Source organism: Solea senegalensis, linkage group LG5 (genome assembly GCF_019176455.1).
Source record: "Solea senegalensis isolate Sse05_10M linkage group LG5, IFAPA_SoseM_1, whole genome shotgun sequence".
NCBI classification, from domain to species: Eukaryota; Metazoa; Chordata; class Actinopteri; order Pleuronectiformes; family Soleidae; genus Solea; species Solea senegalensis.
Window position 1 is genome coordinate 1,156,450 of NC_058025.1, and position 13,807 is coordinate 1,170,256.

Here is a 13,807-nt window from a genome sequence, read left to right on the forward strand (position 1 = left end):
GAAGCAGCTGATACAGATAATTACACTGATTTTCTACACATACGGGAAAATAACAGAACTTTCAGAGTCTTCAGTGTCGTGGTGGTTCCATGTCTCCCAACGGACAACCCAGAAATCCAGATCAGATCAACTTTTTAGGGAAACGCTATCGTTACATCCAAAGTATAAGTTTCCAAATGATCACAATAACAAAAATAAAATTTGATGTCATGTGTATATAAAACAGTGTCATCAGCATATCATTGTACATAGCTAAAAAGAAGTGGTCCTAAAGTGGAGACTTGGGGGACGCCTTTGATTGAGTTGTTGAAAGTTGTTAAGAGTGATGATGGTTCAGTGGTAGAGCGATGTCGGCCATTTTTAATTCAGCCGCCGTTTTATTGCTAAACAGGAAGTGACCCTTAACTTTGTCATACATTGACCAATCCAGAACACATCAGCACCGAGTCCAGGGCTTCTGACAGGGGCGTTGCTTCTTGCAGCTTTAATTGTGTTTTGTTTTGTTTTTGTTGCCGCAGGTAAAGAGATGATCGAGACGTACTTTGACTTCCGTCTTTTCCGTCTGTGGAAAAGTCGTCAGCACTCGAAGCTCCTGGACTACGACGACCTCTTGTGACCTTGCTCGCCGTCCTTTCTCGGCCGGTTTTCTCACGTCTGATGAGCCTACTGCCGTTGTCACGATGACGACGAGGCGCTTGGTTCAAGAGCCGCGACTCTGAGGGGCGGAGCTTGGAGCAGCAGCGGCCAGCAGTGATTGGCTGTGACGCGCCGCTCCTGTAGTTTCTGCCCGTGGTCTAAACTCTTTCTCCCTCTTGTCTATTTCCACTTTCTGCCTGACTGAAAGAGAAGGGACAAGAAACAAGCAGCGGAAGAAGCGAAAAAACTCGTTAACCCTGACGCGAACCAGAGTTAGAGTTCAGAGACGAAGTTTTCGTTTGACACGAGGAGTGATGATGATGATGAAGGTGTTTATTGATTTCAGATTTGCCTTGAGCGACTTTCTCTGCTCTTAACAAGTGTTTTCTGTCGCGTTGTGAAAGGAATTAGAGCTTATATGTAAATAAACATGTGGAGATTTAGATTTTTCAAATTAGTGCATTTAAAAACCTCTAAATAACCATGTTAGCGTTTTATTTTACTTCGTGTGAACTCAGGTGAAATCCCATGTTTAATACTAAGATACTGTAGAATCAGAATCCACGCGGTGGGACGTTGTCAGGGATTTCGTGTGTGTGTACTGTAGCTGAACACACACACATTTACAGGATCCGTGCATGTTTCCTTACATCGTGCGTGTGTTTGTGTCCATACATTAGAAACGACATAATAACATAATATAACATACAGACAGTTTTATGGATAAGATTAAACTCAGTTTACTCTCGTGTTTTCGAGTAAATTAGAATTCTTTATAGCTTGAATTTTTCAGAGTAGCAGTGGACTTGTAGAGGACAGTGGTTTTTGATGATATTCTCTTTAAAACCGTGACTATTTAACGCTTTTATTAATAGTAATAATAAAAATCATAATAGAGTTTATTTCTTACCAAAGTGCTTAGTGAGAGAATTAAAGTGCAAATGAAGTTGTGTTCGGTGTTTAACGCTAATGCAACATTGAAATACTGAGAACTAAATAAAATGAAGTATTATTTATTAAACTCATTGAGATGAATAATAATAAAAACATACACAATATGTATAATATATAAGTATAATACACTCACAACATATATGTCAATCTTTTTATCCATTAATATACATTTCTATTACACAAGTACATTTAGATTTGATTTGATGATGTGAAATAATGTGAATAAAATGACTTTTATGACACAGATATTTAGAGTGTTAGTTTTGATCTTCCATAAAAGGGGGTGAATTGCAAAAGTCAATCATAAAAAACACTTTTAAACACAAGGTAATCATTAAATCAGACTTTAGTTTTTATTATTTTATTTGTCAAAGGTAATTCTAAAAAAAGCGTTGTTTTTCTGAACAGCAACAAAATCCTTTCAGTTCTGTAGCTGCTACAAACATTTACATGAAGAGAAAATGTCATTAAACCTGCTGCTGTTTTAGTTTTTCACGTCAGTGCAGAGTCAGAGAGTGAGACTGACATATTTTCAGCTTGTGCTGAGGCTGTAATGTTCTCTGTTTTATATAAATATGAATCGTGCAGTGTCAGCAGAAGGTAAAGCTCAGTGTGTGTGTGTGTGTGTGTGTGTGTTAACTTCCCTCAGCACAGTGTCAGCGTCCTCAAGTTTAAGGAGAATCCACCAAAATTAAGAAACTCTGTTCAGGAAGAAGATTCAGGGATTGATTTTTTTTAGTTTTAGTACAAAAACAACATCACCTCATTTATTTGTCTGTGTTTTATTTAATGTTTCCTGTTGCAGTGACGGCTGAAGAGGAAATTTAATTTAAATAATTTGGACGACATCGTTATTAATTAAATATAAAACTTCAATTTGCGGCAGATATAAAATCAGCTCAACTTTGAGACATCACATTGTTCGATTATTGTATGTTATTTATATTTAAATCAATCAAAAATTATTCGGCACTCTGCATCAATGAATAAAAACTGTACTCTCAGCACCTTATGGACAAAAACGTCCTATCCTTTCAAACTGCTATAGACTTTTTCACTTTAAAATAATTATTAGTATTTACATTTGTACCATCGTCAGTCCTGATCATAATACATAGAATTCTTGACTCAATGTTCAAATGTCAGTTGGATGAAACAAATTATAAATGGACCATTTTTTGTACTTAATGTTCTAAGAGTTAGAATGTTACATAAAGACAGTTTTAAATAATACAAGAAAAAAGACAAACTGTTGGCAAATTTCCTGCCATTTACATTAACATAGACAAAACAAACAATTTAAAGCTGATTTTATTGTTATATTTACAGATTCATTTATATTCAAACGTTTAGAGATTTATTGATAATATAAAATAATTTGTATGTGTAAATTGAGGAAATTTAAAACAATGTGTCATTACATGTTTTATAACTTTATATCCCTGTACATGTGTGTGACTCATATCTTACATTGTTGTTACTTAAGTCACTCGAGCTTAAAGAACTTAATATATATATATATGTATGGACATATATATATATATATGGATTGCAGAAGAGGAGCTGTGGCGCTGCGAAGCCCTTTAAGTAGATGAAGAAATGAGCGATTGTTGACTCTCCTCAGCTCGACAATGACTCTGCCTTCTGCATTATTTACATGTTTATAATAATAAAATGTGTGTGTGTTTATCACAGTAAATGAGGTTTTTTATGTCTGTGCTAAAATTCACGATGAATCATTTACATCATTCTGCTGTGACCTAGAGTAGCACGTGTTCAAATTATGTCTGATAATCTGTTGTAAATGTGGTGGATTATCATCACAACACGAAGCCACGGAACTCTGGGTTTGTCCGTGGGTTAAAGGTGCAGTGGGTAAGAATTAGCAACATCTAATGGTGACACTGCAGAATGCAACAACAGAGGATGGAAACAATCTTTCACAACTCGGCTTATTTGTTGGTTTATGTCGTAGACAAAAATGGACACAGTTTTCTGGCTACCAGGGGGAGACTTTGCTGAGTGCAAAATGAAAAATTCGTAAAATTAGTTCGATTTCTAATGTCAGTAGACATTTTCCTGTGCAGTTAATGGTTTTAAATTCTGCTCTTCTTCAATAAAAACACAAGTCAGTTTTATAAATTATGTTCAAATTTAGATGAAAATACACGTGAGTGGACACCAGTTTGATTGACAGCTGGTTACGTCCAATAACTGTACATTTATACTTGACCTGGCACCATTTCATTTTTGGGGGCGGAGCTTTTCATTTTGTTGTTTCAGAATTACGTTGTAAAAGACAAAACTCTTTATTTGTCCTGTCCTCACTTTCAGAAGCTTTCAGAAAACACACTTTAAAAAGGGGGAGGGGTTTTTGAGTCAGCTGCAATCTGCACCCTCACCATTAGATGTCACTAAATCCTTCACATTGAATCTTTAATGACCTAAAAAAAAGGTATTTTCTGTGTATTAGTTTGAAATGATGATCTGTTTTAAAATTTCTACGACTAAATAATAGATCCTGTTTGAATAAGAAACAGTTTTTCCTTACGTTTCATCGTTGGATTTGCCGTTTAATGTAATTTTGAATCAGTTTAAACTTTAGATTTTTCTGCATTAACTCACTCAGTAAAACTTTAGAGTCAGAAATACCTCTGTTATTACGTATTCATGTCTGTTTGTACGTGATATTTCTGTTTTTTTCACTGGCTACATTTGTGCTGCTGTTATTGTTATTTTTCACTTTGCTGCTGCAGATATTTCTGTATTTTATTCAGTCTCTTCTCGTGTCAGCAGCTCCTGTCTTTTCCTGCTGAAGGTCTTGTGAGTTTACAGTGTCAGATGTTAATATCAGAGAATTCTTGAACCTCACGACCTTCACTGTCTGAGTTCACTTTGACTTAAAAATGTGTAAATTCATGCTCCTCTGTAGCAATATTCAATAGAGTTTGAGTATTTGAGTATGTGACGGTGTGAGGGTTAGTTTTTATTGATGGTTGCTTCACAGAACCCTGGATGATTGACAGGAACAAAGAGAAACATGGAAGAGTGAAGCGTGAAGAGCTCGGTCTCTGCTTCCTCGTCCTCTGCTCAGTGATTTGACGTTATGTCCATACTTCATTACACAAACCTGCCCACGTGTCCTCAGAGCTCAGTCTCAGGTCAATAATCTGTAATCCTGAGTTACACTCACACACACTGTAAGAAAACAGAGACGCCAGATCATGACTCAGCAGATTCTCTGTTTAGCTGACGCGGTCAAACACAACAACAAATCTCATAACAACAAATACAAACAAAACAACTGAGCTTTTCTGTAAAAGAATAACAGCCTGTGATGTGTCAACAGCAAAAACTTTTATTTCATATTTATTTTATGTCACTTTGAATAAAAACTACACTCTCAGCACCTTAAGGACAAAAATGTCCCATCATTTCAAATAAAGACAGGAGTCATTTTCCACTGTCAATTAATTATTAGTATTTTTATTTTATCAGTAATTTGTTGAATAATTGGGATTTTTTTCGAAAGATATAACAAGATATTTTTCCTTTTGTTAAATGTAGAAAATCAAGGTCAATGAAAGTACATTGTACGGTTTGTTGCCCATAATAAGAAGACCAAGCCGTATGATCGTACTTTTTCCAGAACTGTACTAAGGCCTTCACTGTTGCAGGCCTTCACTGATTGGTCAAATTTCCCAGTATTGCAGTTTCAGAAGTTTACAAATATAGTTCTTTGCTCCATAAAAGGGTTAAATCTGTGAGCTGAGGAAGAAGCAGGAGACCTCGACAAACACCACGTGTCTGATCCTGAGCAGACGACGTTTAGGTTTCCTGAGATCGATGAAATCAACAGATTGATCTTTGAGCGTTTCGGTGTTTTCTCAGTGGAGATTTAGTCTCAGCTCAGTGGGGACGGTGCTGCTTTGATTATCATCCTGACGTCTCCAGTGGTTTCTGTGATGAGAGGAAAAACACAGGTATTATGTAACGACAAACTGAGTTTCCTGATGAAAATCTCTGTTATCATAGCAAATAAAGTGACAGAAAGTCTTCTGTATCTGAGTAGCTTTGATGAGAGTTGATCTGAGTTCTTCCTCATAGAATAAAGATGATTCTTTAAACCTGAGACGTGACGATGGTGTTTCTGAACTCACTATTGTGACTTTATCGCACAATGTTGTTCTTAATTTGTGGGGAAAAATTATTGTTTTTGAATAATTTTTTCTTAGTAAACTTTTAGTTCAACACAAACTTTTTCGTTGGCTCTTTATTGTATGAACTTTGTTGTTTTCTTTGGTGCAACATTTTACTCTTACCAGGAAACATGTGTAACACACAAATACAGTAAGAAAATCATGAAAATCATAAGAAATAAAAGTGTGATTTTCCAGTAAAAGAGCACTTCAAATCATTTTAAGAAAGTTCTCTTCTGATGAAAATGTGCTGTGATTAAACACGGCAACAAAAGCGAGAGATAATTCAGATTTTTATTGACAAAATAACATTAACAAGCAAGCTAGAGGAAAGAAGTGGTAAAGATGTTCAAGATGGTTTGTTTTTTGAAATTTTGAAATTTTGAAATTAAGTAAAAATCACAATAAAAACACATTTATGATGCAAAATAAATCCAGTCTTTTTTATATTATTCAACACATTTACATGTCAATATACTTTTATAAACATGTTGATTTTAACACATTTTAACAGTTAGTTTCATAAACTGATTTTTTTTCCTCACTGATTTTTTCCTCCTTTTAAATTATAAAAACTTTTTTTTAACTCTCAAAACTCTTTTTTCCATGACTATGTTTAAACAGTTTATACAGAGGTTATAAGAACATAACAATACATCATCATCATCATCATCATCATCCTCCGCTTATCCGGGGCCGGGTCGCAGGGGCAGCAGTTTCAGCAAGGGACCCCAAACTTCCTTTTTCCGAGCCGCATTGACCAGCTCCGACTGAGGGATCCCGAGGCGTTCCCAGGCCAGAGTGGAGATGTAATCTCTCCACCTTGTCCTAGGTCTACCCCGAGGTCTCCTCCCAGCTGGACGTGCCTGATATACCTCCCTCGGGAGGCGCCCAGGAGGCATCCTCACCAGATGCCCGAACCACCTCAACTAGCTCCTTTCAACGTGAAGGAGCAGCGGTTTTACTCCGAGCTCCCCCCGGATGACCGAGCTTCTCACCCTATCTCTAAGGGAAAAGCCAGCCACCCTCCCGAGGAATCCCATTTCGGCCGCTTGTACCTGCGATCTTGTTCTTTCGGTCATGACCCAACCTTCATGACCATAGGTGAGGATAGGAACGAAGACTGACCGGTAGATCGAGAGCTTTGCCTTCCAGCTCAGCTCCCTTTTCGTCACAACCGTGCGGTAAAGCGAATGCAGTACCGCACCAGCTGCTCTGATTCTCCGGCCCATCTCCGGCTCCCTCGTCCCCTCACTCGTGAACAAGACCCCGAGATACTTGAACTCCTTCACCTGGGGCAAGGAGTCATTCCCTACCCGGAGAAGGCAATCCACTGGTTTCCTGCTAAGAGCCATGGCCTCAGACTTCGAGGTGCTGATCCTCATCCCGACCGCTTCACACTCGGCCACGAACCGATCCAGTGAGCGCTGAAGGTCACAGGCCGACGAAGCCATGAGGACCACATCATCTGCAAAAAGCAGCAACGTGATCTCAAGCCCGCCAAACCACAACCCCTCTCCCCCACGACTACGCCTCGATATCCTGTCCATGAAAATCACAAACAGAATTGGTGATAAAGCGCAGCCCTGGCGAAGGCCAACACCCACAGGAAACAGGCCTGATTTAGTGCCGAGAACCCTGACACAGCTCATACTTTGGGCGTATAGGGATTGGATGGCCCTAAGTAGTGCCCCCCTCACCCCATACTCCCGCAGTACCTCCCACAGTATCTCCCTGGGAACCCGATCATACGCCTTCTCCAGGTCCACAAAACACATGTAGACCGGTTGGGTGTACTCCCAGGCCCCCTCCAGGATCCCTGCAAGAGTAAAGAGCTGGTCCGTTGTTCCACGACCAGGACGGAATCCGCATTGTTCCTCTTGAATCCGAGGTTCGACTACCGGTCGAACCCTCCTTTCCAGAACCTTGGAGTAAACCTTACCAGGGAGGCTGAGAAGTGTGATGCCCCGGTAATTGGCACACACTCTCAGGCCACCACCCCAGTTTGCCACTCCTTCGGCACTGACCCCGACCTCCACGCAATGTTGAAGAGACGTGTCATCCAAGACAGCCCCTCCACACCCAGAGCCTTCAGCATTTCTGGGCGAATCTCATCAACCCCTGGGGCCTTGCCACTGCGGAGTTGTTTAACCACCTCAGTGACCTCCCTCAGGGAGATTGACGATGATCCCCCATCAGCCTCCCTCTCTGCCTCCATCACAGAGGGTGCAGATGTCGGATTCAGGAGTTCCTCAAAGTGTTCCTTCCACCGTCCGGTTACCTCCTCAGTCGAGGTCAACAGTGTCCCATCCTTACTGTACACAGCTTGGATGGTCCCCCGCTTTCCCCTCCTGAGGCCCCGAATGGTTTTCCAGAAACGCCTTGGTGCCGACCGATAGTCCTTCTCCATGTCCTCTCCGAACTTTGCGTCTGCCACAGCAGAGGCTGCCGCTCTTCGGGCCTGTCGGTACCTTGCAGCTCTGCCCCTCTCTTCACCCGAGTGTCCAGAACATGCGGCCTTAGATCAGATGAAACGATCACAAAATCGATCATCGACCTTCGGCCAAGGACACTCTGGTACCAAGTACACTTATGAGCGTCCTTATGCTCGAACATGGTGTTTGTTATGGATAGTCCATGACGGAGCCCCTTGCAGAACTCCATCTAGGGCCTCCAAGAAGGCCGGGTACTCCGAACTGCTGTTCGGTGCATAAGCACAAACAGCAGTCAGGGCTTTCCCCCCCGCAACCCTAAGGCGCAGGGAGGCGACCCTCTCGTCCACCGGGGTAAACTCCAACACAGCGGCGCTCAGCCGGGGGCTTGTGAGTATCCCCACACCCGCCCGGCGCCTTACACCCTGGGCAACTCCAGAGAAGAACAACTTCCAACTCCTATCCAGGAGTGTGGTTCCAGAGCCAAGGCTGTGCGTGGAGGTAAGCCCCACCAGATCTAATTGGTAGTGCTCCATCTCCCGCACAAGCTCCGGCTCTTTCCCCCACAGCGAGGTGACGTTCCATGTCCCCAGAACCAGCTTCTGCCGCCCAGGTCCAGTACGTCGAGATCCCCGACATTCACTGCCACCCATGTGGCAGCGCACCCGACCCCAGTCGATCTCCCTGCAGGTGGTGGGTCCACAGGAGGACGATGAAGAGGCCACGGGACTTGTTCGGGCTGTGCCCGGCCGGGCCCCGTGGTAGACCCGGCCACCAGGCGTTCGCTCACGGGCCCTCCGTCTGGGCCTGGCTCCAGGCGGGGGCCCCGGGCTTCCTCCGGGCAGGGTCACCCTCTTCCTCTGTTGTTTTTTCATGAGGTCTTTGAACCATTCTTCGTCAGGCCCCTCCCCTGAGACCAATTTGCCTTGGGAGACCCTACCAGGAGCACTAGGCTCCAGACAACACAGCTCTCAGAATCACAGGGGCACTCAAACCTCTCCACCACGGTAAGGTGATGGTTCCCGGAGAGGCATAACAATACAGTGTTTCTGATATACTTTAGACCATCTGATATCTGACAGAACAAAAAGTACTGAAAATGTTTCAATTGGGATTTATGACTATGTCACAGTTCAAAGTTCACTTGGCCTTGTTTGTAAGAACAAAAAGTTTTCTTTGTTCTTTTAGTCTCGCTTCACATTTGTGCAGCGTCTGAATTTATTTCTGCTGTGATTATTATAAACATGTCCTGCAGTGATGGATAATATTCACTGTAGAAACTCTGTGATTATTAGAAACTTTATTAGAAACTCTGTGATTAACAAATGTTACCAGATGGAGGAAACACATGTGCAGAGACATCAGGGAGGAACAGGAGGTTCATGTGTTCATCTCACTGGAGTAAAACACATGAACACATGAGCTGGTTCTACATGGTGACACACACACACCTAATGGAGGAGTGTTAAGAAATGACGTGTGTAAATGAGGTGTTATAATCCCTGCTCCAGCCAGAAGGAGCGCTGCTGAGTACGGGCTTTAACACTCACACACTTGCAAGTCCCCACTTTCACCAGAAAGAAAATTCACCAGAGCGTCTTAGATATGATTTTAGGTTGATTAAAGCATGACAAAGAGAGGACCTGAAAAATGTCCCCTGTTCAACGGGGAGTCCCCTCTTTGTGAGTGTGTAACGACACCAAAGTCCCCTGTTCTACTGGTTCATGAGTACACACACAAATCTCTTCACATTAACAGCATTCAACGAGCCATGCTTTTATTTTGATAGGAAAAGAACACGTCTCATTTTAGTTTCACGTCACAGTTTTAAAATGTTTGTATTTTCACAGCGTCTTTTACTTTCTTTGTTTGTTTCATTCATGTCAGTGATTAAAAAACATGTTTCCCACAAATATTTCACTTCCAGAAACAAACTCAAAAACACAAGCATTTGCTGTAAAGACGTGAATTCTGCTGCGTCGGCTGAAACACGAGCAGCTGAAGATCTGAGGTTTTTATACAGCAGGTGAAATTAGTGCTGATCAAACACAGGTGAGTGGGATCACACACACACACACACACACACACACACACACACAGGAGGAGGAGAGAGTAAAAACAAGGAGTGGAATCATGGACCTTGTCAACTGGGGCATAAATCAAAGAATAAAGACACTTCATTTATTTGTAATAATAAAACACACATTATTAAATATATAACATTTAACATTAAATGACATCAAAAATAAGCTTGTTTAATGTTTTAATTACAGTTATTATTTAGCTGCTTATGACATTAATGGACTTAAGTTTATACACTTTTACTTTGGAACTCTGTGAAATATCTTCATGAATTCTTGATTCATTTGTTGTGTTTTCCCACTTTTTTTCTCGATACAATATTTATGCATTACAAAGTAACTAAAATGAATAAAACTGTCAATTTCTTTCAATATAAATGTGTATTTGTATGGTTTTAACTAAATGGACTAAAAAACATGTGACTCTTTGTTGTTTTGAAATAATTAACTGCAGACATTTCAAAAACGATGTTTTTAAACAGAATGTGGGACACAGCAGACCTGTGAGGGTGAATCATTCAGTGAATGAATGAATAACCTACTTTTTCCTGGACACATGAAGTCCAGCAGGAGTTCAGGGTGATGAGGCCGACTCAGTGTGACGTAAATGTCTCGTCCGTCTTCAGAATCAATGAGTGCTTCGTTCTCTGATTTTAGCTCCGCGGTCTCTGCAGAGCGGCGTCTCCTCCTGGCCTAGTTTCATCTCGACAACACACACAAACACACAAACACACACACAAACACACACACACACACACAAACAACGACAGCAGCTCTTGACTTTGACCTAAAAACTACTATCTGGGCTGTTGAACGCTCAGGTTATGAAACCAAAAGAAAAAACACTGACATAACCTCCTTTACTTAATCTCCAATCAGCGCTGAGAGTCGCACCGTCATGCTCTGTTTCACACACACACACACACACCTCGTCTGACAGAGGTCACAGAGGTCACAGAGGTCGTGGATCTGCAGGGAGCGACGGTGACGTCCGGCCTCGTTCTTTTCCGTGACATTTCTGGATCGTTCATCCGTCAACAGCTGAGACTCAGCCGCGGTGGAGTCGTCTGGGTCTGAGAAAAGAGGACAGAATTTTCTAGAGAAACACTTCAAAACATGAGGAGGAATCTAGTTCACTTCAGGTTTGGTTTGTTAAAAAAGACACAGAAATATCAGCAACACTAAATAAATAAAGCAAGTGTCACAGAGGATTTGGATGATTGATTTGGAACAAAAGAAAACTTGATTTTCTATGTGTGTGATGAGGCGGAGTGGGCGGGGCTTGACATGCTCAACCATATTGTAATGAAACACGTTTTTTCAAACACATTCACATGAATTTTAATTAAAAGTTCTTGAAAATTGTGCAAAATTTGTTTGGACACCCAAAATGTTTTCCCATGACACATCTGTGGGTCCTTGACCCAGAGTTTGGGAACCACAGTTTTGGCTTTGTGTTGTGCACTGATAATATTTTTACTATAGTTCACATGGTTTTCTGTTCCAGAAGATTCCATCATCAGTGATTTAATCTGTGGAACAGGAAGCAGAGACAGAATCACAGTTAGTTAAACAGCACCACCATGTGGACAGTCCCGGTATTACATGCATTACTATGTTCTGGCTTTTTGAGCTTAAACCTGTAGTTTTTTTTCAAAGATTAATAGTTTTAATTTTCTGTTTTCTTCATTTGATTCCTACATAAAATAATGTTAAAGGAACATTTCAGGTTTTTATTTATTTTTAAAAAGTGGGGTTTTATTTTAAGTCAGTTTGTTAAAAACAACAAAAAGATGAGAGAATTGTAATGTGATTCACACAATGTGCGTAAATGAAGGTCCAACAACAACAAAAACATTAAAAATGTGTGGTATATTTTGAATATTATGGTATTTACCATGTTTTTTGTTGTGTTATTCATCAGGTTAGCGAGGGCAAAGTCGTCCACTCTTGTTTCCAACACCAAACTCCAGCAATTACACACTTAGACACAAACACACTCGACACACTGGACCTTTAATTGCAGCAATTATAATCAGAAAATTACGTATTTCAGCAGAATAATAAATCTGCAGCTGTCAGATTACATCACAGCTCACGACCTCACGTTTTAATTAGAACCAACATTTTTTACAGAAAAGACCTGTCGACACACACACACACACACACACACACACACACTGTGCATTATTCATCCTCCTCATCAAACCTCTTGTTCATGTGTTCACATCGAGGTCAGACATAGCGACGGAGCCGTGAAGAGAAAAGAGCCACTGAATCTTTCATGAGCGTTTGTTGTTCGGCCTCTTTGCTGCAGTTATGTCACACTGTCTATGTGTGTGTGTGTGTCAGAGTGGGCGGGGCTGCTCAGAGCAAAAACCTCTGCGTTGGTCTTTTAATTAGAAATTATATCCATAATGTTATCACACTTTGTTTGTTTGTATTTAAACCTTCAAAGACAAAATGAACACGGTCACAGACGCCTTCCTGCCAGCAGGTGGCGCTATGTCCTCGACTCAGTTTCCATATGTGCATGTTCAGGATCGTTCATGTGTCGTGTACAAATTCACCCAGTTTTTATGCTTTTATATGATTAACACGCTCGGATGAGTTTGTTCATTTATAAAACGGGCAAATTTGCTAAAATGGGCGCCAAATTCAAAATGGCCGACTTCCTGTTGAGTTGACACAGTGGTCTCCAGAGACGTTTTTATTCGTCTTGGGCTGAGACATGTTTCCACCAAGTTTCATGAATTTTGGTATTACGCAGTTTCCCCTTCCTTATACCGGGTTTTCTCGTTAGGGGGCGCCAGTGAGTCATTGTGCACCACTTTTATGTGTTTCCCTTTTTTTCTGGTTTTGCCTGCCTTGTGTTACCTTCGGAAAAAAAGGTGAGATTTTGAGCACTGATAAAAACTCGTCCATTCAAGTTACACCATCGAGCACTAACATGACCACGCCAATAGGGGGCAGCATCATGGAAAGCATAGAGTAATGTGAGCTGAACATAATCCTGAGCATAAGTATTATGGATAGTACTTAAATTCATGTTGTCACTTTAATAAAAATGTGATTGAAAGTCTATAGATTACACACAGGTAATAATGATATAAAATACAAACAGAAACGTTGATTTTTCCATGTTTATTTACATAGAATAAAGAATTAAAAATGGTTACATTAGGTTTTTTCATGAAATGTAGAAAATAAAATTACAGTTTAAACGGGAAACAAAGTTTTGTATGATTTATTTTTGTTTTTAAGAAACTCATCTCTATGGTGAGTTTGTCCAATTCAGCAATTCAATATTATTTCATGAGAAAAAGCTTGTTTTGATGACTTTATTTCACTTTTCCTTTACTCTCTTGTACTTTTTCTAACTGTTTGTGAACAAAAACAAACAAAAAAAATGAAACCTGTATCTCTGACATTGTCAGTTATGGTGCGCTCCATTTATATTCACAACCTTCATGTTTAACCGTCACTGCCAACTATCGATTTTAAA

General features: G+C 40.6%; 1 protein-coding gene across 3 annotated transcripts in view; it reads left to right on the plus strand.

The window, feature by feature from the left end:
- Positions 1–5,847, plus strand: part of nsmfb (NMDA receptor synaptonuclear signaling and neuronal migration factor b) — a 36,619-nt gene extending 30,772 nt beyond the window's left edge. For all 3 annotated transcript variants that reach the window (XM_044026666.1, XM_044026668.1, XM_044026669.1), the window contains one exon: positions 519–5,847. In XM_044026666.1, the coding sequence (XP_043882601.1) occupies positions 519–616 (98 nt within the window). In that variant the 3' untranslated portion in view covers positions 617–5,847. The remainder of the gene's footprint in view (positions 1–518) is intronic.
- The last annotated feature ends 7,960 nt before the right edge of the window (positions 5,848–13,807 follow it).